Source organism: Drosophila simulans, chromosome 3L, assembly GCF_016746395.2.
Source record: "Drosophila simulans strain w501 chromosome 3L, Prin_Dsim_3.1, whole genome shotgun sequence".
In the NCBI taxonomy this organism is placed as follows: Eukaryota; Metazoa; Arthropoda; class Insecta; order Diptera; family Drosophilidae; genus Drosophila; species Drosophila simulans.
The window spans coordinates 19,585,032-19,610,312 of NC_052522.2; the positions used below are offsets into that span (position 1 = coordinate 19,585,032).

Here is a 25,281-nt window from a genome sequence, read left to right on the forward strand (position 1 = left end):
CTGGTATATTTTGTGAAAACCATATTTGGGCACACTGCACGCTTTACTCACATGCGAAAGCCGAAATTTTGTTAAAATTATTAACAACCGGTGAACCAACTGTCTCATTAAACTCGTAATTCCGATCTAACACCTGCGGTAACTAAACCAAAATGGACAAGAAGAGCGCAGCGTTGTACAAAAAGATGCAGGCCGAGATTGAGGCGTACCAGAACCTGCAGAAATGTGAGTAAATGCCAGCCATCTGGTGGATAAGTACCATAATTTCGTCTTATGTGCACGGAATATATGTACATTTAACTTCCTGCACAGCCTGCGTGAAGATGGTAAAGCAGCGGGCAATGCTGGAAAGCCAGCTGAACGAGAACAAGTGCGTCCTGGACGAGCTGAATCTTCTGGGCCCCGACAACAAGGTCTACAAGCTCTTCGGGCCCGTTCTGGTCAAACAGGAGCTGGAGGAGTCGCGCCAGAATGTCGGAAAGCGCATGGAGTACATCTCCAAGGAGCTGAAGAGCTCCACCGACACCCTGGAGAACATGTGAGTGGCCATCGCCTAGTTGGCTTTTCCTTTTTTGATTTTCATTTCATTTGATCCAGGGAAAAGGACATGCTGAAGCATCGGGAATCCGTGGCCAAGTACCAACAGCAGTGTCAGGTGGCGGCGGCCATGCAGTAAAGGCCTTCTACCCCCGCACACATCTAATTTATAAATTATTTTGGGACAGCTTAGTGGCTTTCGAAACTCTACTGGCACAACTGCTTTATCTTAAAATTAATAAAACCCATGAAATCCTTAAAACAGCATGATAATGTGGATTCAGTGGATGCATTAAAACATTAACTATATTATTTTCAAAAAAAGATAGTTTCCATCTCCCAGCTAAAAAAAGTTTTAAAAATAATTGCCCTATTTTTATATTGAAACATACGTTTTATTATGAAGATTTACTGCATTTTAAATGGCTAGTAATTTAATTTGTGCAGCGCATTTATTAAATGTAACATTTTACCAGTTACTCTTTTTATTTAGCAAGAAGGTATATGTTAAAAATAAAAAATAAAATTAATATTATAAATGAGTTATAAATACCTTTGGTATTTTTTGCAAATTTTATCTTTGTTGGTGGAACTCCCCTACTAAAATGTTGGAATCAGCTGTAGCTTTTAGCACACCCACTGGACATGTTGTGGCATTCCAGCGGCGGCGACCTGCTGCCACACTAAAAACTGCGACAAAAAGTTGCCACGAAGAACAGAACTTATTTGTTGGCAGAATATAAATCGGGGTTTCCAAAGCGTCGCTTAAGTCAGATCCCTGTTCCGGATTCGAGCTTGACCTGAACGCAATCAAACGATGGGCTCGAGCCACAGCATCCATGTTCCCGGCGGCGGCACCGAAGGTAAGTGGGCAAACAACTTGTTCGCCACGGACCACGTAAACGTAAACCTGCCGCTGGTCCAATCAGAAAAAAGAGCACTACAGTCTTGCCTGGATAAAGGCTACACTAGTCTGTCCAGCCTTTTGTAAACCCAAAGCCTGTACTCAAACCAAATTAATAAACATAATGAAACAGAGTAATTACAATCGTGACATCATAGTCATGCCTAATGTAAATACGCTACTTTATATGTTAACCACGATCTTCATTCTTATCATAGAATATATAGTTTATATGGTGGGTATTTCCTTCCTCTAATCACGCCTGTACAGTTTTATCCAGATAAAGCATACCTGCTACCTCTTCGCTCTTAGTTTCAAATTGAAATATATAGAAGTATGCCCATGAAATTCACAATCCGTATTCCGCAGGCTACCACGTACTCAAGGTGCAGGACAACTCGCCGGGCCAAAAGGCCGGACTGGAGGCCTTCTTCGACTTCATCGTCGCAATAGCCGGCACACGCTTGGACCAGGACAATGACATGCTGAAGGAGCTGCTTCGCCAGAACGTTGACAAGCCGGTGCGGCTCACCGTCTACTCCAGCAAGACGCAGACGGTCCGCGAACTGACCCTCACGCCGAGCAACAACTGGGGTGGCCAGGGGCTGCTGGGCGTCAGCATACGGTTCTGCTCCTTCGAGGGCGCCAACGAGAGCGTCTGGCACATACTCGAAGTACATCCCAATTCGCCAGCCGAACTCGCGGGACTGCGAGCCTACAGCGACTACGTGATTGGGGCAGATGCCATACGGCACGAGAACGACGACCTGTTCACGCTGATCGAAACGCACGAGCAGCAGCCGCTGAAGATGTACGTTTACAACCTGGACGATGACGCGTGCCGCGAGGTGACCATCAAGCCGAATACCGCCTGGGGTGGCGAGGGAGCACTGGGCTGCGGCATTGGCTTCGGCTATCTGCATCGCATTCCCGTGCAGGCAGAGCCAGTGACCAGCAGCTCCGCTGCTGCCCCTGCTGCTGCCTCCGCGGAGTCCTCTGCTCCGCTGCTGACTGCCGGAGGAGCGGCACCGGCTGTTGCTCAAGCAGCCCATGCAGGATCCGCTGTGGTCTCACCAACGTTGCCTTACATACCGCCGCTGGCCAACACCTTTGGATCGACAAACGCCGAGGTCAGACCACCGACTATTGAGCCACCGGCGCAACAGAGCTTGTTCAAGACCTACTTCAATCCGGATGAGGCTACCGATGCCCTAACCGCTGCGCTCGAATCGCAGGCCGCCATTGCCGAGCCCGTTTCCGTTCCCGCTCCGCCGGCTGTGGCTGACGTGTCCGTGGCGCAACCACAGGTTCAGGTGCCCGCACCAGCGCAACCAATGCCGCCGCCAGCCAACATCTTCATACCCGGCGTTTTTGATCCCAGTACGCAGCAAAACGCTACTCTAGGTGGCATTCCCGCTGCCCAGCTGCCATTTCCACAGGCCACGGCAGCGCCGGCGGCTGTGCCCATGTTCTCTGCACCACAGCAGGCCTACATGTCGGCCCCGGCTGCCCTCTCCTATCCAGCCGGTGCCCAGACAGTGCCGTCGTATCCGCAGGTGCAACCCTCCATGGGCGGACTGTTTCCCACGCAGCCAACGCCGTTGCCGCCGCAGATGGCCCATGTGTTTGCGCCACCAGTACCACCGCAGGCTGTCGCTGCTCCGGCGCAAGGCAATGATGAATTAGCCGGACCGGCAGTGAATCAGGCTGGAAACTAAGACTTCAACTGGGCTAATGGACCAACTGCTAAACCTGGACAAATTGTCGTTAAGCTTTTATTTTCGAGAATCATCTGATTGTTTTGTATGATTGCGTTAGCAGATATCACAAGTGGCGCAATTCGGTTGGCCAGCTGCATGCAAAGATGTGTACATTGCATTCATAATAATAATCTAAATTAATTATAACAATAAATCAATAAAAATATATGTGTATTTAAGGTCTTTACATAAACGAGCGTTCAATGCATTTGTATTTCTTCAAAAGTATGAAAAGGAAAAGGCAACTATGTTCAAAAATCAAGACTATTTTGCTTGGTTTGCTAACAACAATTTATTTGATTATTATAACAAATACTTACACAATTTCATTAGCCGAAAAGTTACTTGCTGAAAGTTAAATGAAGTAAAGATCGTTATAAGTATTTTAGAATTGCAAAGCTTCGTTTAAAGAAACTTGCAGACTGAGTCACTTGTGCAAATGATTTACACATGGATTTTTGGACATTAATGGCAGCAAAATCAGTATAATAACCTTTTTTTTAAATGCTAGTAGCAAAATAAAAGTGAAAATTATATTTAAGGGCATTTAGAATTGCATATTTAAGCGGTTGAAATAAAAAAGACAAGAGCAACTAAATTTATAAGCATTCAAGGCGAAGACTACGTATAACTAATTGGGCAGGCACCTGGTCTGAAAGTACTTCTCATCGACGAAGCGACAGAACTCGACCAAGTCCTTGAACTTCTGCACCGTTTGGGCCAGCGCCATGTTCGGCAGCGTGGTGGTCAGAATGCTGAAGAGGTGGCCGAAGGCGATGGCGTCCAGTTCGCAGGGCTGATCGCCGTAGAAGAAGGGCGTTTCCGGCGACTCCTTCAGCTTGTACTCGAGCGTCTCACAGCACTTGGCCACCTTGTCGATGACGCTGTCGATGTCCAGGTCGTCCCACTGATAGACCTTCAACAGACGCAGCGCGTTCCGCCGCTTTCCATAGTTCTGCATGTGATTGAGGGGCCAGGGAAAGACGACTCCGTTCCTGGGCGCAGTTACCTCTTTGTAGACGCGTTCGTTCTTGAAGCTAATGTACAGCTCCGCCATGGTGAAGATGTTCTCCACCAGCGACACATAGGTGCGCATGTCGGCCTTCTCGTCCTCGTCCTGCCAGCTGCCAATGGCCAGTTCCTTCTGCTCCACAAAGTTCACGATCGGCTCGAATTCGGCAAAGATGAATGCTCCTGCGCGGATGAAGGGCAACTTGGTCATCCTGCCGCCGGGCGACATGTGCTCCGCGTTGGCGCAGGATCGAATACCGAAGGGCAGGTTGCACATCTTCAGGTAAGCCTTCACGGCCAGGCAACTGGCGTTTTCCGGCAGCAGGATCTGTTCCGCTTCATAAGGCTTTTTTTTTAATGCACATTAATGAAAGGTTAATGTTAGTGAAGATTCTGGAGCTATAGAGCGCCTTACCTGGTAGAGGGTGGCGTCTTCGGGCCAAGGCTCGGCGGACAGTTTGTCGGCCGTGTCTAGCTGGCTCAGGTAGTGGGATCTCATTGTAAATTAAACGAGTAAATTGTGTTTTTCAACTTGCACACTGAAATCGCCGATGAAGTAACAAGCAGCTGTTTGCCGGCGTTGCCAGACTGTTGCAGACAAGAACCAAACAGCGATTGTTATTAGAAATTGCATTTCAGCAAAAACTGCTCAACTATTTAAACTAATAAATAATACGTATTTTAACACGTACTTACACATCATATAGATTAAGTGGAAAGCTGTCCCAAAACTAAAAACTTTTTCGAAAAGCAAGTATTTTTGTACACCAGTGTGAACGGATGACTTCTGCAAGGCCATCTCGCCTTTCGGTATTCTGTCCACCAAAGCACACGTTCACACTTGCAATTCTTATTTTATATTATTTGCTTTGTTTAAACGTTAGTTATCAAAAGTTGTTAAAAATATAACATACAGTTACTTTTCAGTGATTAATTTGCATAAATCGTACTATTTGATTAATTTCGCATATTAAAAGGTGAGTGCGCGTCGTCGCCAACTTGCAACTGTGTGTTTGTGTGAGTGCGGTGCGTTGCAATGCATTTTACATCAAAAAAATATAACTAATATTATTATAAAAATTTAATACAAACTGGCGTTGTTAGCAAATTCATGTAGTTGCAGGCCAAGAACCACTCCCAAAAATTCTACTTGGAAATCAGTGACGATTCATGTGCCGGCCTCAGTGTGAGTGTGTGTGTGTGTGTCTGTGAGCTGGTGTGTGTGATTCATTCGTCTGGGGTTTTAACATTCTTCGTGCACATTTCTTTATCAAAAAAAGAGAAGAAAAAAAAAAGTGGCATGGTTCGTACTTTTCCCTGAATTATCCCCACACTTTGACTTTGGCGGGGGGTCCTCTCCCTCTCTCTCTCTCTCATTCTGGCTAACCCTCTCGCTTGCACTTCCTTCGACGCTGGCACATTTGTTTGGAATTCAAATTTTCAGTTCGGTCAGATTGTTCTTGAAATTACCTTTTCTCACCCATCCTTAATTGTTGCGATTGTATTTATTGGCCCAAACTTGCGCTGTTAGTCCGAACATTTTTTGTTTATTATTTTTTGCCATTCCCACACAAGCACGGAGAGAAATTGTAAGTGCTTTTCATATGCCTAATTTTGAAATAAAACGATAAGATCTAAAAAAAACCAATACTAAGATTCAAACTATTGATTTTAAAGCACCAATAATATTTACATATACAAATAAAATGCAGATAGATAGATAAATTTATTTATTAGCTTTGATAAAACTGAGAAATAAATAATTATTACTACTGTATGTACACATGGGCCTGCAAAATCGTTTTGTATAGACACAATTTTATTACCTCAACAACAACTTGATGTCAAGTAATAACATTTCAATTTCATGTACTATTTTTTTTTGCCCGGGCACACTGTATATGTACATATACATATATAAAGCCAAATCTGGAGAATCGAGAATTATTATTGGCCCAACATTCATTGAAAATGGACAGCGAGCTGGCGACGTGTATTTAGATAGTGGAAAACAAAGCAAGATAACAATAAAGTCATTTTCCGGGGGGCGGTGGGGTGTGGTTTTCTGTCGCCAGTTCCCAGTTCTGGTCAATATTATTCAATGCCGATATCCGCCCTCTCTCCCTGCGTCGAGTTCGCCTGCCTTATCTAACTGCCGCTCCGTATTTGGTTGGACCTTTTTTTACTTTGCGAGCGGACCAGCTGCAGGTCGAGCGCCCCTTGGCCCCGCCCCCTTGGCAGTCAGCACGTCAGTTCATCAATGCGTTAATAATTGAAATTTAATCAATATTATTGAACGGGCTTATGAAGTGGCTACATTTGTTCGCAACAGAGGCACTCGTGTTGCCAAAAAAATTAGTAAATAAAGCCGCTTTATGGCCACCGAATGATAACGTAATCAGTAGCGGAGTATATGGAATATGTTTGCGATTTGGGACCGCTGTTATTTGTATTTATTTAACATTGTAATTTGTACTAACACATATTCTAGCTACTCACAATATATTTAGTTGGCAGGTTTTTTTTTTCGAATTTCCGCCCTGCATTTCGTTGAGTCATCATGAACTCAAATCTCCTTAGGGCGACAATTTTCAGAAGAAAAAAAGCACTCTTCCTACATTTTTTGAACGAGGAATACTTTCATACACTCCGATACGATGTAGCAGATATGGTGGCGCACATGCCATTAAATGTGTATATAAAACAACATCATTATCGTCAACATGTTACTCACACTACTAAAAATATGCCTATGACCCACAAGCTGCTCCCCGAGAAACCGACGCGTACTAAGCAAAATCCGAAGCAGCAAGTCAACAATTAAGAACGTCGCTTCTCATTTAAATGTAATTGATTGATAAACAAACAATTGCGTTTGGACAGTTCTAGGTTAACAACAATCATGGCCGAAACAGAGACGAAGCACCATCCCGAGCACCACGACGAGGATGTCCATGATGCCAACTACCAGGCGCCGCCGGAGAAGACCATCGAGGAGATAATGGCCGCCGATCAGGAGGACGAGAGCTTGCGGCGCTACAAGGAGGCGCTCCTGGGTGCCGCCCAGACCGAGAAAATTATTGTTGGTAAGGCGGTTAACTTGGGCTCTAAAAGTAGAGTATACTAAAGCATTAACTTTTCTACCCAGAACCCAATGATCCCCGAAAAGTTATTGTTAAGAAACTGGCCCTCGTCGTCGAAGGACGCGACGACATGGAGTTGGATCTTACCGGTGACCTTAGTCAGCTGAAAAAGCAGGTAAATACCATTAGCCATCCAACCAATCGACTATTTTCGTTAATCCAAACCCTATTTCGACAGCTTTTTGTGATCAAAGAAGGTGTTCAGTACAAGGTGCGCATTGATTTTATTGTGCAGCGTGAAATAGTCCATGGCCTTAAGTATGTTCAAAAGACTTCTCGCTTGGGTGTTAATGGTGAGTATTTTTACATAAGATTTAAATTCTTATTTGCAGATTTACAGTCTTAATTCCATCAGCATTATCTGTCTTTACTTAGGGCAAAGCAATGATATTTCTTAATTTTCATACCTTAATTGTGCATTAATTTACTTATTTATTTACTGACCGAGTGCCCCAGTATTGTAAGAGTAAAATTAAATTAAAACCAGGTCAAAATATACTTGTTTTTAGTTAGTTTCCATGCGTTACACTATGCGAGCACTTCTAGGTCTTCAATTTTCCATGCTGACGCGAGATTGTTAGTTTTACACCTCAGTTTTTGATTGACTTTTGTGCGGGCCAGTCGAGTTTTGTTTCTAGCAATGGGTAAAAGCTGGTTCAATGGCACAACCCTTTTGTTGGGCTTTTGCAGTGCTGCCTATATCCTTTTTTTCACAATTGCCATACTAACCTTAGTCATGTGTTGAGAATAACTTGTATTCCATTGTCTCCAATGCCAAACCCTAATTTCGGAATGTATAATTTTTTAAGTTGTGGGTAAGCTGGTGCCGGCCATACCCTAAATTTAAATCCCTACTAAACCTTCTCTTTTCGCATTACTCCATAGTTGACAAGATGAAGCATATGGTTGGCTCCTATCCGCCAAAGAAGGAGATTCAGTTCTACTTGACGCCCGCCGAGGAGGCACCTTCAGGCACATTCTCCCGCGGCACCTACTCGGTCAGTTCGGTCTTCACGGATGACGACAAGCACATACATCTGGAGTGGGACTGGACCTTTGAGATCAAAAAGGACTGGGCCTAATTGCCACACCGAACAGCACACAACAACACACACACGACACACAACCTACAACATACAACATACGCTTTTTGTTTTCCCTCAAACATGTCTTGTAAATGAGTTTAGTTTTGTTCCAAAAGTGTAAGCGAATTTTTCCAAAAGTGTAATTGATCGTCAAGTATTTTTGTTAACGGTATTAAATTTTAAATATTTTTGTAACTAAAGTGTAATGTAAAGCCATGATAAGTATTTTTGATACCCTATTTGCAAATTGAATGTGTGCAGATGTAGAGCATTTTTCGCCTAAGTCCTCAATGAGACGAGTCGGTCAGTCAAGTCAAAACCAAGTCAAGTCACTAGGCCAGTCAGTCAGTCAGTTAGTCAGTCAGTCAGCCAACCAGTCAGTCAGTCAGTCAGTCGTTTGGTTCTAAATGCCATTGCCTATGTTTAACATACATTTTCAAACAGATTAACAATTGAGTAATTAACTTTAAGAAAGTTGTTTGCATTTCGCTGTGTATTTAAAATTGAAGAATGGAGAATGGTTTATTGTAAGAACAAGTCGCCCCAAAACTAAAAGGAACTAAAATCGTGCAACACGAACTGTTGAATGCAACTAATGCTGATGCTTTATTGTGCATTTGAAGTTTGTGCGGCATGGAGTCACTTAAATCCACATTATTCTAACTATATATCTCTGTGTATTTTTTGTGTACAACATACCATATATGCGAAAGCTGATTGAATGCAACCGAAGAGCAATAAAGAATAAAGTATACATATTTTAAAATAAAAGCCTAAGTAAGCGAATTATTTTTCCGTATAGTGGCAGTGTGTGCACAGATTTTTCCGTAGCCAAAGATAAGTTGGCTTCACACTTTATAATGCTTATCAGCTTACAGTGCCAAGGGGCAAACGTCATAAATTGTGGCCAGAATTACTCATCCGCCATGTGGGCCGCCACCAAATATTTTTCAAGGTGTACGAAAGAGAGAGCTTGTGAAACGAACTTCTCTGTTTACATTCGCATCTAGCAACAAGTTGCCAGCCTCTTGTTGCGCCTGACATTAGCAGCATGTTGCCCAACAAGCGCCGCTTCAATAAGGAAAATAATAATAACCGCATTTTATATTCCAACGCACATTTGTCTTCAGAATCGCGAAAACCTGCATGAATAAGTAAGTTACTTATTCGGAAATTGCTATAGTTGCCAGCAGAAGAATGGCGTAATTTAAGAAAAACAAATCATTTGTGTTTTTGGTAAATGTCCTGGGGCATTCGTGTGTTGTTTTGGGGTCCTTTAAGGCTGCGTTTTTCCAGGATGGGGAACAAAAAAAAATCAGAAACATAAGTACACACCGTTTTTATTACGTGAAAAATAATTACAGGTAAGCAACTAACAAAAACTTATATGTGTACATACAAGAAGCCTTACTTGTTTCACGATTTACACATTTTTGCTCATAGCATCATATATAATATAACTTTTTACTCTCTCAAATGGTTTTGTAGATATATGGCTTTTAGCATGCCCGTTCCGTTCGAATCCATCTAACATTACCTTTGAAATGCCAATATTTTCGCATCAAACACGAACGTCTATCTCTGTCCGTCGAGGATATTTTGATTGACGGACGGGCCGTCGAATTTCAGCCTTCACCCGCATTGTTCAATCCGACATTCCAACATTCCGCACTCCACCGCATTGTGTGGCAATGTGGCCTTTTGGCCCGATGCTGCCAATTGTCCCGCCGCTGCACCTTTTTATGGTCCATTGCATCCTGGGCTGGGGCTCAATGAAATTTGCAGCAAAGCTCGGCCAATGGAAAAAGAACAGGAGCCGTCCAGAATGCGGATAATAAAGCTGGAATGAAATGCAATCAAAGTGCAGACCAGAAAGCGCAACAGGCAAAGTGCTCACCCAGCGCACGGAAGCGGAAATGCGAATGGCGGCCATTTTGTCCACGTGTAGGCAGTGCTGCTAACGGTACCTTGTTGTTATAAAACCGCACAGAGTGCACTGAGAGAAACTAATGCTCGCTTAAATCATATTCATTATGATAAATATTACTATATTCATTATTCATATGATATTAGAAAGTTAAAAGTTTCAACTTCATTTGGCTTATTCAAGTGTAAAATCTTGTATATTGGCTAACATTTTCCTTGAATAAATACATTTTGTATTTTTTTCTGAATACCCCAACACTGGCACTGGGTTTACTGGCATCTGTTGCACTGGAAAAGCCATGAAATGCAGCTGATGTCAAGCTGCAAAAATTCATATTTAATCTCTACAAATGGCTATATGTATGCACAGCTTTTATAGCCGCTAATGGGATTTATGTGTTTGCATTTATGCAATTTGCCCATTGGCATGATTTTAAAATATTTATTTAACTGTTGTACATATTCTTATCCTGTTAACGAGATTTAATAATTTTCACACAGCAAAAGGTTAAAGGAACAACAAAGCATTTCTACACAAAATATGCCATATATATAGCAATCAAATTATAATTGGTCATGTGGCAGAATTAAACTTCCTTTGTTCAAAATTCAATTAGTTTCATTTTAGATCTCATGTATACACCTTTATTGAATTCCTTTTTGGCTCTATGGCAAGTTTTAGCTAAGCCTATTTAAACATAATTAAATCCAGCAAAGATTTGGCAACTTTTCGGTTTCTGCTGGCCTCTAATTTCGTATGCGGGTCAGCACACGGAGCAACGTGCGAAACTTTCATCCTGCTCCCAGCCAAAAGGGGCCAACGTGGCGTATGATGAATTTTATTCCACATTCGCAGTGGGCGGCTGCCTGTGGAAAATAGATAGGAAGCACCAAGGGGGCCGCTTTTGTTTTTATTATTACGTATATTTTCTTCTATTCACATAAAGCTGTTAGTTATGAGTGCCAAATTAGTGGTTGAATAAGGTGATCTGGAAATTGTGGTTTAATTAAGTGTTGTGTTTTTGTCAGCTTGCAACCGCACTAATTATATTTTTAGATGCTGCAAAGCAAATTCATTTAAATTCTGATTAAAAACCCTACTTATTTTTTTTATTACGTCACGTGCTCCTCCCCTTCGCCCGCAAAAGTTATAAATAGTTTTTATGGCTTTAATACTTTTCGTGGCTTTAAGTGAGCACACGCAAGTTGGCCAAGTTTAAAGGGGAGTGTCGAACACGTCAGAAAACTCTGGAGTTAGTCATCAGATTTGTGCGTGGTCGACAGGACATAAAACCAAACTCAAACCCCCCACCACAATTGGCATATATTTTTTTTCGAAAGCTCTGCGTTTTCCCTTTTTTTATGCGTTTTTCCCCACCGGACAGCAAAAATAATTTGCGTTTATATTGAATTTGATGTTTTTTTGTTGGGGCTTTTTTTTCTGCTGGAGATTCAGTGCAAAGCTGGCCAGGAAATCGCATGATTTCTGAATATATTTATTCGCTCATTTACATTTTGGCATTGATTTTTGATATTGCCCATCCAAGTTTGTTGCTCCAAATGTTAAATATAGCAATATATTATATTTGAGCATTAATAAATCTAACCTGCAATGGAGTGAAATGAAAATTGGTGGCCTTGTTTTAAAGGACTGAATGCCCAAGTAGCTGGTGTTCATTATGGTTTATGGCGCTTACCCGGAATTTGTAATATAAATTCAAGCAATTTAGGGTTAAATTTAAACTTTTTGTTGGTCTGCACGAATGTGTCGAATGTATCAAGGGACACAGCATACTTTCAGGCTCTTTAAAGGACGAGGCGATGTCAACAAGCTGCCGCCTCAATACATACACACAGAATCGCACTCACACTTCCAAGGAAGCCAGTTAATTGTGTGCCAAAGGACACAGATCCCGAGGCAACTGGGCTTTATTATTGCTGCGAATTCTGCTGTTGTTTCTCTTGAGTTTGCAGTTCTTTAATTAAGTGCCGCGCACTAATTACAGCATATTTCCTAATTAGGCTTTATGACTCGGCCAACTGTCGACTTTTTAGTCCTTACATATTCAGCGAGCATGTGAAAAATTAAACAATCTCGGCCTGCCAGTTGGGTAAAATTGATTTTACCGCGCGGAAGGCCATTAAAAATGCAAAAAAGAATAACCTTAGTAGCTCTATTGCCTGTGACCCCCAACAAATGCCAATGACTGACATTTAATGGCCATTCATTAAACTATCATTTACTTCGTTTACTTCCATGGCAAGCGTCAATGCCAAAGAAAGTTGGGCATGGAAAATAAATAATGGAATGATTAGAGAGGGGCTAGGTATATACATCAGCTAGAATGCAATTTTGATTTATTTTAGAAGCCAAACCTTTTTTAAATTCATAAAAATAAGTGTTGAAATAATATTGACTTTTACCATAAACCACCAAGATAAAAGGTTCATTTTATGTGAATACGAAATCTTAAAGGTCTAAAAAAAGTCTAAAAATAAGAATGGTAGATAAGTACGCTTTCTTAAATGGTATCTCTGTTTGAAATTACTTTTTAAATAGTTAAATACGTTTAAGAAATATATAATTACCCTTTGAGGTCTACTAATAGTGGCTGAAGCTCTGCAGAAATGATTCCCCTTCGCTTTTTATAATAATTTTCAGTTCAAGTCCAAACCAACGAGAGCTGTCAATCCACGGAGAGAGGTATCCTCTCGACTCGCCCACCTGTCGCTCTTCCGTTGGAGGAGGGACATCCTTGAGCCAGGACTAACTTTTGCCAGCGCCGTGCGAAGGTAAACATGTTTTGATTTCGATCTGGGAATGTATTATGCATGCCGCCAACCCCGGGAAGTCATCGATTGCCAAGGATGACCTTGGGGAATGGCCATTACCAGTGCCGGCTTTAATCTATCGGCAGACGAGACACCTTTATCGGTCCACACAATTTATGCAAAGTCCTTTTGAGCCTTCAATTAGTTAATTTGCCTCCTTGATCCTTGGCTTCTCCACTCGCTGGCATTACTCGCTACAAATTGCCTTTTAATGGGCGCTGATTCTTGAAGCTGCTTTAATTTTTGTTTATTCGCCAGTTGAAATTTCATTATTATTTATGCAAATCCCAAATCCCCCAAAAGCTCCATGAAAATGCTGCCTGCGAAATTGTCAAGAGGTATTTTTTTGCTCCTCACAAACCAAGGCGTGTGTCACACACAAATATTCTGTGTGTTTTCCGCGTCAATAATTTATTAGACTGCAAATGAATTTGCGGTGAAAAGCCACCAATTAATGTTAATGAATAAGAAATTCTATAATTTGGGAATTGCACTATATTTATTTGCGCTTTCAATGGGCATTTTTATTTTAAAAGTATGAAAGTTAGGCTTGTTTAGCTAATCCATGCCAGTTGTAATATGAAATTGCACCGAATCCAATTAAAAATAAAGCACATCTAAGCTTAATAATATCAATAAGCAAACATTCTGTTTGCATATATATATTTCTGCTCCTATAATGGCCAACTTTGCGGACATATGTTGGCCAAGTTCTGTCAGAGTTCATTACGTATACGCCCCGTGTTGTCAGACGGAAATTGCACAAGTCAGCAAACACACTGCAAGCAAAGTACTTACTTTGTCCAGGTGTTTGTGTGTCAACAAAGCAGCTCAAACATTTTCCCACACTGGGGAAACAGGAAAACAGGACAATCCAGGGGATTGGAAAACGAGTGTTGACAATATCCTGCTTAGTTTAAAATTAACTGGCAACGAACTGAGCTGAGCAGCTAGTAAGTAATTTAATTTCAGGAAATTGAGGTCGGTGTCAACTGCATCAGGTGCAAATCAAAGCTGTATCTGCTGATATATATATGTATCTGTTTTGATATATAGAGAATATATTGAATAGTTTATAAATTAAGGGGTATATAGAAGACGTTGAATGATTAGAATCATAATCAGCTGGGGGAATATCTATTAGGTTACCATCACAAGTAGCTTATAGATTAGACCTTTTCTTGATAGCAGCGGCACTATTGCAAATTGAATTGCAATTTCAAGAACATACTTCAAAAGATTAAAGTTGGCGATTTTATATATGTTTGTATTTAATGGCTTTCTGTCAGATTTTATAATGATTAATTCATTGACTAGTCCGCACTTGGAATGGATTTGGAACAGTCTTCTCGGTTACTGTAGCAACATTAATTACTAAGCCAAATTACAAAAATAATCTTTATGCCATTCTTAATTTAAGTTTGCATTTAATACCGTGTTAAACTTATATTACAGTAGTAGCAGCAGTTTAGCATAAGTAATAGCACAGTTCAGTGAACATCAGTATCTTCTTTTTAATTATGGCTATTAGTTAGCCTTGAACATTGGAAATCAGTGAAAACCAATCAACAAGCTAATAATAGTTTGTATTTCGACTCTTTTTATTTTAACTTGATGGCTATAACATTAATGGATTTAGCAATGTTTTTTTTACCTTTTATGTTTTTCTTCCAAAGCAAAAGTGTGTATTGAATCATATCATATTTTATTAAATTTTGTTATATACATAGGTATTGTTATATGACGGATGAGTAATGTTTAATTGAGTTTATTGCGCCTAATTGCATGCAACATATTTCTTAGCTACTTGAGTAAGTGTCTTAAAACCTCTTCATTTACCCCATTTTTCTAGTAATAAATTATTATTACACATTATATAAAGCATCTACAATCTAAAATCCCATTTCTGTTGCTCAATCATGATCGTTTTGCATTTGAAGACCGGCGCCTCGAATTATTATTGTTGTTTAATTTTCAAAATGAAAACACCGAGTCCAACGTTCTCTCTCACACTCTCTCCTTTTGGCGATTGGCTCTCTCGAACATGATTTGTTGCCGCTCATTCGGCAAGGTCGGCAACATGTTGCTGTGGGAGTGGGTTCGTTCAGCCTGTTGGACATTCGGTTGCTCAGTCTCAGTTCTGATTAGAACGTGAACGGGTGCGGTTCGTTGGCGTTTCGAAAGCGATTGACAAGCGGTTTACAGGCGGTCGCGTTTTTCGCGCGTTTCCTTGCATCGGAAATAGCAAGTGTGCGCGTGTGTGTGTGCGTGTGCGAGTGTGTGAATGTGTTAATGTGTATTTTTTAAACAAAATGTGCCATTGGGAAATGTCTCCGCATCTATGCAATGCACAAATATATATAGTTAAATAGATTTATTGGTTCAAATGATTAGGAAACAAACAACAACAGCGGATTGTACGAGCAGCAATTAGGTATTGTACAAATTATTAATAAATCATGCGAGTAATGGACAACAAACTGTAGAGATATAATACAATTTACTGTGAATTGGAAGTTTGTTTAACAACTAAATAAAACAAACATCGTATCACGTGCTAGTGCTGTAAAAAATTTCCATTCTAAGAAAAAAACGTGCACTCCCATCTTCGAAATGGAAACTTTTGGAACTTTAATTAATTAACTAACTAACTAACTAACTGATTTGAATAAAAGAGCCAGAGGCATCACTCAAGTAGTTTATATCATTGTTGGCCTATGAAATGCATAAGCTGATTTCCTTCCGTTTCGCAAACAAAACCAATTCAACAACAAATACAACTAGAAAACACAAACATCGAATAATCGAGTGTAACTAATTGCCAAGCTCAATAGCAACTAAAATTAGCTAAAAACACAAAAAAATACAAAAAATGCCATGCGATCTGAATCTGAATTTGCGACAGATCGGAATATATATATATATATATATGTAAATATCTCTTTTTCGTCGCTGCTCATTGCGATAGTGCTAATCGCATCTGATCTGGGTTTTCTACAAACTTATTTATTTATATTTGCCTTTTTGTTAGCCGTTTATTAATTACAATAAAAGCAATGTCGCGGCAGCAGCAACAACAACAACAACAAGTGCCACCGAATTAAAGCAACAAATTAAATTAATGCCGCTTGGCAGCTGCTGGCGATTTCGGCGTCTGTTCTGGTTATTATTGTTGCTATTTTGTTGTTTTTAGTGGTTTTTTATTCGAAACTTTTTCTTCATTGGCCAAACGAGTTGCTATGTGTGTGAAGATCGGTTGGAAAAAGTGATACAAAATATATATGTACATATTATCTATATATTTTCCTATACAGCTGTGCTCAAATTAATACGCTCGCGTTTTTCGAATGTTTTAGCAAACACATTCCAACATGCAATAAAATATATATTGCACTTGATTGATCTAATAAGGTCTTAACTTTCTTGAGCATTTAATGATTTTCCAGAGAAATATGTTTGTTGTGGAAATTCTAAAACTGTCTAAATATATGATATATAATAATATTTATTTTCTAACTGCTAATCTAAGATCTATTTATTGGAACACAACTGTTTGACTTTGTTAGCTTTTTTGGTTGCAATTTCTAATTCTGATAAATACTAGCAGCTATGGTATTCCATTTGATAATGTCCACCATAAATTGCGATCTAATTAAAAGCTTTTAACTATGCTGCCTCCTTTATGTCAACAATGACCTTTGCCAATGTCCTTCTGGCTCATGCCTCATAATTTCGATTTATTTTTAAATTAAAGCACACATTTAGCAACACCAACTCAACGGATTCGTTTGCCAAATGCCGTTGTCTTTAAATAAATCAAGTTATAAAAGTGTTCTCGCAGATTTCTGTTTTGGCTCCGCATTAATAAATTAACGCCCCCACTCAACGCAGTTCATTTTTTTTCTTTCCAGCTTTCAGTTTTTATCTTTATGGTAAAGAACCGAGTTGAGATTCTATAAAAAGTGTCACGCCTTTCGTGTTATATATATACATATATATAGTATGAATAAGTGAAAATAAAAACCAAATCAAAGCCATATGCTCCGCCGATAACACAAAAAAAAAAAAAAAGAAATTGAAGAAGCGACCTGGGCGCGTTTTTTACTTCGGGCCATTTGTTTTTGGCCAGGCCCATTATCAAATGGCGATAGCGGCGATAAAATGCTTTATTGAAGCCGCCACTAAGTCCAATGAGACAAATTATATTTTAAATTCGCAGCGGCCAAGCCTGTTCTATATTTCCCAATCGAATGATTGTCATTGCTCTCTGAAAGTTAAGGAATTAAATTCAGTTATCACAAATAATATCACAAACTAGCAATGAGTAATGACGTGCAGTTTGCTATGAGTCATTAAAAAAGGGGCTTGCATTATTATTATTATTTGGAAAATGCCTTATCAGCTTAACTCTTTTCTTCTTCTTCTTGGCCAGTCTACATTTTAGAGACCTTATCTTTCCTGCTGGCCTATAAACATAAATATAAATAAAAATTAGTGCACATAGTATTTGGGGTTTTGGCTAATTTACAGCATTTACAGATCACACGTTTTGCAAGGGCCTCTCTGCGCTGTACACTAGTTAACAAAATCACTAATTTATATAGCAAAAAATTTTATATAAAATAAAATATAAAATAATAACATAGAATATATAAAAATAACATATATTTTATAGTTTTTTTATTTTTTTATTTTGAATTTGTTGTCTAGTGTTGCGTTTGTGCTTTCCTCTGTGACTTGACTTTGTCAAGTTTAAAAAATTGTGAAAATTGCGTTTTTATTTATGTTATGTACAGCTGCGGTTAAAATAATAGCACTACTGCAGGTGGAAAGTTGATTTCCTAAAAAAAGGTATTGAATGTTTATTTTTTTTAAAGTCTGATTGCATGAATAATAAGTACCATATGTTGTCTCTCTAAGCAAGAAATTTTGACTCTCTCAATGTAACGGTTCTTTTTGTTTTTGGGCACTTTCTGCAAAAGGGCGCTAAATGAGGCGGTAACAAAAATAGCACTGACCACGTTTTTGCTAAATAAAATTAATAGGAGTGATTGCTTTGGGTTTTTTTTCGACATATTTTGAAAAAAGGAGTTGCATTAAAGGTTTTAATTGAATTTTTTTGTAAAAGAAGACCAAAAATTCTCTAGTTATGGGTCGGGGAAAGCATTTTACCGTCGAAATAAGGAATTTGATTAAAAACATGATCTGTGAAGGTAAAACCTACGCTAAAATGAGACGGTTTTTTTTGTTTTTCAAACAATATGATCCGCAACGCACTGCTGTTTGTCGAAAATAACGAAAAACGTGGAAGAAAGCCCTCTATGTCCAATGTGGAGATCAAGCGCTTGGTTCGGCAAAGCAAGAAGGAGCCTTTTAAGCCGGTGACGGAACTGAAGAAGGAGCTTCAGATAGCTGCAAACGTGGAAAAAGTTCGCAAACACTTAAGACAAAACAACCATAATGTGTGCAGTCCCAGAAAAGTCCCGCTTTTGACTGTGAAGCATGTGGCAAAGCGAATCGAATATGCCAAGATACGCAAGGACTGGCCTGTGGAGAAGTGGCGCCACATTTTGTGGTCAGATGAGAGCAAAATTGGGTTTTTTGGTTGGAAAGGCTCTCGGTCTTATGTTCGGCGTCCACCACGAACTAAAAATAATCCTCGCTTCACCTTTAAGACGGTAATGCACTGGGGATCAAACATCATGGTATGGGCGTGCTTTTCATACTATGGAGTAGATCCGATTCATATGATTCAAGGCATCATGGATCAGCACATTTACACAGATATCCTGGAAAATGTGATGGCGCTATATGCCGAGGATGAAATGCCGCTTTTTTGGACATTTCAACAGGATAACGACCCAAAACACACGAGGAAGAAGGCTCGAAAGTGGTTTGAGCAGAAATCGATCCGAGTAATGATCAGTCACCCGACTTGAATCCAATCGAAAAACTTTGTGCGGATGTGAAAAAAAGGTTTCTGAAGCCAAGCCCAACCATAACGAGAAACTTTGGATTCATGGGGGATCGAGGATCAAGGATTCATGGAGCAAAATTCCTCAAAAACGGTACCAGGACTTGGTGGACTCCATGCCAAGAGGATGCGCAGCTGTCATTGCCTACAATGGTCACGCAACCAAATATTAAGATTCTTTAAACATAGTTCTTAAGATATAATCCATTTGATGAACTCTTATTTTATTTTTTTAGTTAGTTTTAGGAAAATACGAGAAACAGTGCTATTTTTGTTACCGCCTAAATTTGGAGGTTTTTCTTTGTTTTACCAATTATTTTTAAAATATCCATTAGATCTGTTACCAATTTTATTATTTCAATTGAAAATCATTGTAGTATTTAAGATTGGTGGAAAAAATTTAGAAAAAATGTCAGAAAATAGAGAAACGATGGGGCAAACACGAAATGTGCTTTTGGTGCTATTATTGTTACCGTAACTGTACGTACACAATTGCAGCAGCACTCTGCTTGTTGTTTTTGTTATTTGTTATTTTTCCTTGGGTCACACATCTTCTTATTTTCACAAGATCTACGTACTATACGTACGTACATACATGTGTGAATGAAGCTTATTTATATTTATTTCTCGTTTGAATTTAATTAAATTTGCACATTTCTGTTAAATTTTCAACACATGTGCCCATGTCCGTCGCTCGAGTTCGCCGCAAGTATATGGGTGTCTATATATGAGGGACTTTCGGTCAGTCGCCCGATCCGTCTATATGTCCGCCCGTCTGTATTTGTGTGCCCCCGTGTGTCAACCTAGACGCCTAATCAAACAGCAACAACCAGTGTGCTGTGTCAGCCAAATTCCAAACCATACACAGAGAGAAAATGTGCCAGCTTGCAATTCGTACAATAAATGTACCAACAAATATGCATCTATAAGATAAACACATTAAAGTAACGTTTATCTTTGGAATTTACATACCAGCATATGGTTATCGAGATTGTCAATCAACATTTTTGTTCGCTGTGTGAAAAAGACTTAAACAAAATTAATAATTAACATGTTTAATGATGGGTAACAAGAGCAAAGCAAGCCGAAATAAACACAATAAAAATGTAAAATTGTAACACAAATAAAGAGAACATTTTCAGAGAAATCAGACTTTATAAACAATAAAGAAATTAAGTATAATTATAGGAAGTATAAAGTACTAAGGTACTAATGTGAGAAAGTTGCTATTGATAGCCATTTGATGCTATTATTAATGAAAAACTACCGAACATCGTAGATTTTTCACATTAAATTTGATAAACATTGCAAATACTGGGACTTTCAATTGTCAAACTTAAATGCATTCAGTAAAAGTTTTAGTTCTCATCAATGAAAAGCTACAGAACATAAGTTTAATGTCCATCAAAATGCATGCATTGTGCAACACTGAGGCTTTTGTTTTATAAGCTACAAAAGTCAACAATAAGTTTGGATTGACTGCACTTAAATTTTTATGAATTAGTGTGTTTTTTACAAGTATATTATGACTTTTATAGCGCAATATTTCACTTTTTGTGTGGTATGATTTTCAAGTTGTATATGTTTTTATTCTAACTATTTATCTATTGCAGTTTGCGTACGTCACCCGTTGACGCAAATAATTTGCAGTTCGAACTTTGTTGAAATATTGCCTATATATACACACTTAAATTATGGCAATCAATTTCAGAGTGCTGAAAATTTGTCGAAAGTTCTTGCACACAGATTTGTAAGCATTTCCTTTCACACTTGTGTCCGACTCGCGAATGTCAAGTGATCGTGGCACATTTTTCAAAAACGTTTTTTTCAGCCGATTGCCAAAATTGATTTATTTGCCCAGGCTTTTGGCCATGCATTTGAGAATTGATTTTATTCCTCTAGCAGCTGAGCATTTGCACAAATCTTTGGGCTGGGCCGCTTCACTGGTCATCGCCAAATGGGCGCGAAATTTAATTTTATGGCAAATCAAGTTTGTCTAGCGCATTGCACAAATATTTCGTTTTGACACACACAAGTATTTCGGCTAACTAAGGAATCCACTTTGTGCGAATCTAAATCAAAATATCCGAAAGCCGCATGGAAAGCGATTTTATGCATTTCGCAAATTCACAATAGATTCCCATTGTTTATTTGTATTCTTAATTACCTGTTGTTTTGCTTTGGCAGCCGCTTGCCTTTATTTTTCCTTGATATTTACTTTTTTTCTGCTCTTTTTTTGGGTTTTTTTTGGGTTTCTTTTTGGTTTTTGGCTAAGAGTATTTTTAGACTTTTGATGTCGACGACTTTAATGGCCGGCGGTAGCTAATAAAATCGCTTAGCACATGGTTCGAACATTTCTTTTGTATCCATAAATGAGCAATTACAGCATATTTTAGTGCGATCCAATGGAACAAAATGCACGGCACTTACGACTGCTTCTGGAGATAATTTTCATTGAATTGTCCCATCAAGGTCTTTTTGCTCCCGAAAACGCTTCAAACTGGTGAATAGCCGGTTCGAATTGGTTTGGATTTGCCAGCCAGCCATTTGATAATTAACTTGAATGGGAATACGTCATGAAAATAATTATGGGACAATAAAATTGCAGTCAATGAAATGGGAAATTCCTTTTGTTGCCCAGCTGTAAAATAAAATATGTGTTAATTGGTAACGAAACCAGAACTAATTTAGTTATCTATTAAAAACATTGTTTGCTTTCATAAATGGGAAAAAATCGTTGAAGTAGTAGTGCTCTTTATCTTCTGTTTTCATTGGCATCCTCTTGTGCCGCCTCTTAATTAGCTCAACTAATTGATGTTTCACCCATAAGTAGTTTATGCATTCTCAGCCAAATCAAATCAAACACCATCCAGCAAAAGTGGCAAGAATCATGCTTCCACCCACCATGTGGAAAGATGGGACGTGCCAGGGCGAGACCACAGAACTAGGATCTCTAATCCGCAAGAAGGGCCAAGCCACAACAGCCACGCCCCCTAAAACACACACCACAGGGTGTAGAACACCCCCAACCACACCACACACACACACAGAACCCAAAAGGGCGGTTAGCCTAATTCGCATTTAAATGGCCCTCTGTCTGTGAAATTGAAGGTTTGGCTAATGAATCAGCATTCATACACATGCACATAATGGCTGCTGTTATTTATATTTATTTTTTGGACAGCAATTTAAGCATTGAATACAAAAATTAGCCTGCCATTGAAGAGCTCTACCCCGCTGCGTTGCAACGTGGCGTATACTCGATGTCGATGTGGAACGGCCACTCGCGTCCTGAAAATGCACGAGTAGAATGCCAGGACCTGCACTCGTTTTAATTGCATTGCAGCCAAAAACAAGGATTGCTTTTCCTTTTTTTTGGCATTGAATTAGGAAAGTTTCGCTTGTGTTCTAAGTTTGGATTCGCACTTTTGCTTCCTTTTTGTGGCTCCTCCTAAACTTTAATTAAATTTATAGTTTATTATTCGGACAACAGTTTGGTTTTTAAGTACATTTATTTTCCTTAGCAAGCTCTATATATACTTTATAATAATATTTAAAATAAATGTATCTAAGGCGTATTAATCGCTGATGACACACGTGCAGTTGTTATTTATGAGCCACCTTAGGCTTAAAAATCTTTTTCGTATAAACTAATCCCTAATACCTTCATCTTGAGTGTGATATATGGTTTACTGTGCGCCAAGTTTGTCCAATTATATATATAAATGATGACAAACGCACGAAGAAAATGCTACCCCACTGGGTGGAGGTGTTCAAGTTGAAAGATGAGAGACACGCTGGGCATCGAAGTCCCCGAAAAGAAAAGTTTTATCCGCACTCCCCTAATTCCTCCTCCAAGTGGCAATGGCAATAAACACAGGCGTAATCATTAATCATGCGCGATCAAAGTCAAAGATACAAAAAACAGACACACACACGCATGAGCACACACACACACATGAACACACTGGCACACTAACACTTGCACTCGCGGTTATTCAATCAAGTGTTCACTTGAAAAAATATTAGCCTTGTTTATGATTTCATACTAGCAAGCCATTGCAAATACTATAAATAGAAGTGTGACTTGATAAGTATATTGCTTGCTTAATTTAATTAATAATTTTATAATTTAATTTAATAATAATTATTTAATAATAAATTAATAAAAAAATGTTTAGGGCTGATTTTTTCTGTGCACAATTGTTTGATAAACATGCCTCGTTCTTTTGTACAAAAGGTTGGGGGCTACTTTAATCAATTTCAAACAACAAACACAAAACACTCGAAGGCTCATCGTTCAAAGAGCACAAAGTTCCAATAATATTGTATACAAATGTTTAAAAAAAAGGAGAAAAAATAATATAACCGCGGGCTTGAATGGGAGTGTGGGTTTTTTTGGGGTTACAAATGGTTATAAAATTTGTCAAATTGATAATATAAACACACACATTTTATGCGTTTATATACTGCGAGTAATGTCGCGCACCTTTTAAACTGCGATGATAAACGTGGCACGCAAAATTTATGAATTCCAACTGTTCTATCCAGTCCACTGCCTCACAAACAAATTCCAAATATGATAATTATGATAATAAGTTAAATGCAAAAATTAAGATAATTGGCCACGGCCTTGCTTTCAGTGCATTTCTCCAGAGAACGAGAGCGAAATCGCGAGTTAGCAAGTGCGAATGAGATTGCTCATCCGCCACGTTCGCCGGCTAGCTGTAAAAATATAGCAATGCAGATTTGCAAGGAAATGCACATTACACTGCCATATTTATGGCTTATGGCTAAACTGCAGATAATTCATAAAATGTTTACCCGAGCAAATTAGATGCAGGGAATGGGCATTTAAGCAAAAACTTTTGTTTACAAAGTGGAAAGGTATTTAAAGACTTTTTCTTTTACAGCAATTGTAAAAGATGAAACAAATCAGGGCGATTTCATTGTATTTAATTTAAATTTAATTGCATTTAAACAAAATCCTATCTAAAAAATGTAAGTAAATTTTTGAAAAATTAGTATACTTTATAAAGCACCTCTTTTTCCATATCAAGTGCAAAAGACTACAATCGAATATTTGGCAAATTCATAAACAAACTGGAGAGCAATCTTTATACGAATTTAAGCAGCCAGCAAAACGTTTTGTTTATTTATTTCCATTTCGTTTTATTTTTCCACCGCCGCTGCACTAAACCGAAGCACCCCTTTTGCCATTTGCAAAAGCGTAAACAAACCCCCTTGTTTTTCTAAAAAAAAATAAAGAAGGAAAATGAAAAGCCATAAGCGAGCCAAGCCAAACAAAACAGTTTCGAAAAAAAGAACCGAACCCCTCCAAAAAACCCAGCAAAATGCGGCTAAACAACAATGGATCTCTGTATATTTATTTATGAGTAGTTTCTGCGTTTTTTTCTGTTTTTTATGCACAGGGGTCAAACGAGCGGTCGCCGTTTTGCAGTCGTGTGTTTGCAAAGGCGAAATTCCACAAGTGTCCACAATGAAAACGAGACAGAGGTGTAAATGACAATGAATTTGAGTTGGACTTGAGTCTATCAGTGGCTTTATTGTGTGGCACATCTAAGGTCTTGGAGCAAGGGTAAATTAGACAAGATTTTCCTTGCCATAGGAGCAGATTCTTTACAAAATTATATAAGCAATTGGTGTGCAATTACCAGAAAAATTGAGAACGAAAAAAAAGTACTCAGTGGCAGCAATAATTCCCATTTAAAGAAAGCTTCTTCATTTCGAGAAGAAAACTATCTCAATTTTGACATTTTTGAAGTATCGGGTTTAAGATTGTGAAAGAGAGCTGAAAAAGCGAGAGAGAGAGCGAAATGAGAGCAAAGTGAAGAATGTTTCGAACTCGATCTGAGTATTTGAGTTCATAATTCTCAAATCGAGATCGTTGAGAACGGTTTTTTCTCTGAGTGTACAAGGAATTGGAACACTCAGAACACAAAAACTTTATATACTTCATATAAACGTTTTTTATATATATCTGAAATATATATAAAAAACGTTTATTTGAAGTATTTGTGTAAATTTATTTACATGTATATTTAGAAAGTATTATATTTCCGTGCAGATATCACAGTATTTTAAAGTA

The 25,281-nt window shown here is 38.9% G+C and overlaps 6 protein-coding genes across 10 annotated transcripts in view; 5 read left to right on the forward strand and 1 right to left on the reverse strand.

Annotated features, from left to right (window-relative positions):
* The first annotated feature begins 2 nt into the window (after positions 1–2).
* On the forward strand, positions 3–861 carry LOC6738760 (probable prefoldin subunit 6). The gene is made up of 3 exons (XM_002085524.3): positions 3–225; positions 313–538; positions 598–861. The coding sequence occupies exons 1-3, from the start codon at positions 153–155 to the stop codon at positions 674–676; spliced, it is 378 nt and encodes a 125-aa protein (XP_002085560.1). The 5' UTR covers positions 3–152; the 3' UTR covers positions 677–861.
* Positions 862–1,181: 320 nt separating this feature from the next.
* On the forward strand, positions 1,182–3,375 carry LOC6738761 (Golgi reassembly-stacking protein 2). The gene is made up of 2 exons (XM_002085525.4): positions 1,182–1,400; positions 1,811–3,375. The coding sequence occupies exons 1-2, from the start codon at positions 1,355–1,357 to the stop codon at positions 3,157–3,159; spliced, it is 1,395 nt and encodes a 464-aa protein (XP_002085561.1). The 5' UTR covers positions 1,182–1,354; the 3' UTR covers positions 3,160–3,375.
* A 99-nt stretch (positions 3,376–3,474) lies between these two features.
* LOC6738762 (metaxin-2) lies at positions 3,475–4,808 on the reverse strand. Of its 2 annotated transcripts, XM_016169215.3 has the most exons (3): positions 4,628–4,800; positions 3,849–4,558; positions 3,475–3,549 (listed from the first exon to the last, which is right to left on the reverse strand). In XM_016169215.3, the coding sequence occupies exons 1-3, from the start codon at positions 4,709–4,711 to the stop codon at positions 3,543–3,545; spliced, it is 801 nt and encodes a 266-aa protein (XP_016032571.1). In that variant the 5' UTR covers positions 4,712–4,800; the 3' UTR covers positions 3,475–3,542. The 2 variants fall into 2 exon arrangements, with proteins under 2 accessions (XP_016032571.1, XP_016032572.1); XM_016169216.3 differs by having other exon boundaries at positions 3,475–4,558; positions 4,628–4,808.
* A 198-nt stretch (positions 4,809–5,006) lies between these two features.
* On the forward strand, positions 5,007–9,217 carry LOC6738763 (rho GDP-dissociation inhibitor 1). 2 transcript variants are annotated; one of them, XM_016171750.3, is made up of 6 exons: positions 5,007–5,189; positions 7,096–7,298; positions 7,361–7,470; positions 7,534–7,648; positions 8,165–8,170; positions 8,241–9,217. In XM_016171750.3, exons 2-6 carry the CDS (start codon positions 7,115–7,117, stop codon positions 8,435–8,437), a joined length of 612 nt encoding a protein of 203 aa, XP_016032574.1. In that variant the 5' UTR covers positions 5,007–5,189; positions 7,096–7,114; the 3' UTR covers positions 8,438–9,217. The 2 variants fall into 2 exon arrangements, with proteins under 2 accessions (XP_016032574.1, XP_016032573.1); XM_016171749.3 differs by lacking the exon at positions 8,165–8,170 and having other exon boundaries at positions 5,009–5,189.
* LOC120284846 lies at positions 7,655–8,158 on the forward strand. The gene has a single exon (XM_039294392.1). The coding sequence runs from the start codon at positions 7,996–7,998 to the stop codon at positions 8,098–8,100; it is 105 nt and encodes a 34-aa protein (XP_039150326.1). The 5' UTR covers positions 7,655–7,995; the 3' UTR covers positions 8,101–8,158.
* A 6,086-nt stretch (positions 9,218–15,303) lies between the features above and the next one.
* The window catches only part of LOC6738764 (adenylate cyclase type 2), a 39,499-nt gene continuing 29,521 nt past the window's right edge, over positions 15,304–25,281 (forward strand). For 2 of the 3 annotated variants that reach the window (XM_016171752.3, XM_016171753.2), the window contains exon 1: positions 15,306–15,632. The gene's annotated coding sequence lies outside the window, so the exon portion shown is untranslated. Of the gene's footprint in view, positions 15,633–25,281 lie in introns of all 3 variants that reach the window. The other variant, XM_016171751.3, reaches the window with a different exon arrangement.

Excerpts from the sequence above, each read along its gene's own strand:
- LOC6738760 (XM_002085524.3), top strand. The coding sequence starts at position 153 with ATGGACAAGAAGAGCGCAGCGTTGTACAAAAAGATGCAGGCCGAGATT. Across the intron at positions 226-312 it reads GTACCAGAACCTGCAGAAAT|CCTGCGTGAAGATGGTAAAG; the intron begins GTGAGTAAATGC and ends CTTCCTGCACAG. Across the intron at positions 539-597 it reads ACCGACACCCTGGAGAACAT|GGAAAAGGACATGCTGAAGC; the intron begins GTGAGTGGCCAT and ends CATTTGATCCAG.
- LOC6738761 (XM_002085525.4), top strand. The coding sequence starts at position 1,355 with ATGGGCTCGAGCCACAGCATCCATGTTCCCGGCGGCGGCACCGAAG. Across the intron at positions 1,401-1,810 it reads TCCCGGCGGCGGCACCGAAG|GCTACCACGTACTCAAGGTG; the intron begins GTAAGTGGGCAA and ends CGTATTCCGCAG.
- LOC6738763 (XM_016171750.3), top strand. The coding sequence starts at position 7,115 with ATGGCCGAAACAGAGACGAAGCACCATCCCGAGCACCACGACGAGGAT. Across the intron at positions 7,299-7,360 it reads GACCGAGAAAATTATTGTTG|AACCCAATGATCCCCGAAAA; the intron begins GTAAGGCGGTTA and ends TTTTCTACCCAG. Across the intron at positions 7,471-7,533 it reads TTAGTCAGCTGAAAAAGCAG|CTTTTTGTGATCAAAGAAGG; the intron begins GTAAATACCATT and ends CTATTTCGACAG.
- LOC120284846 (XM_039294392.1), top strand. The coding sequence starts at position 7,996 with ATGGGTAAAAGCTGGTTCAATGGCACAACCCTTTTGTTGGGCTTTTGC.
- LOC6738762 (XM_016169216.3), bottom strand. The coding sequence starts at position 4,711 with ATGAGATCCCACTACCTGAGCCAGCTAGACACGGCCGACAAACTGTCC. Across the intron at positions 4,559-4,627 it reads AAGACGCCACCCTCTACCAG|CCTTATGAAGCGGAACAGAT; the intron begins GTAAGGCGCTCT and ends TTAAAAAAAAAG.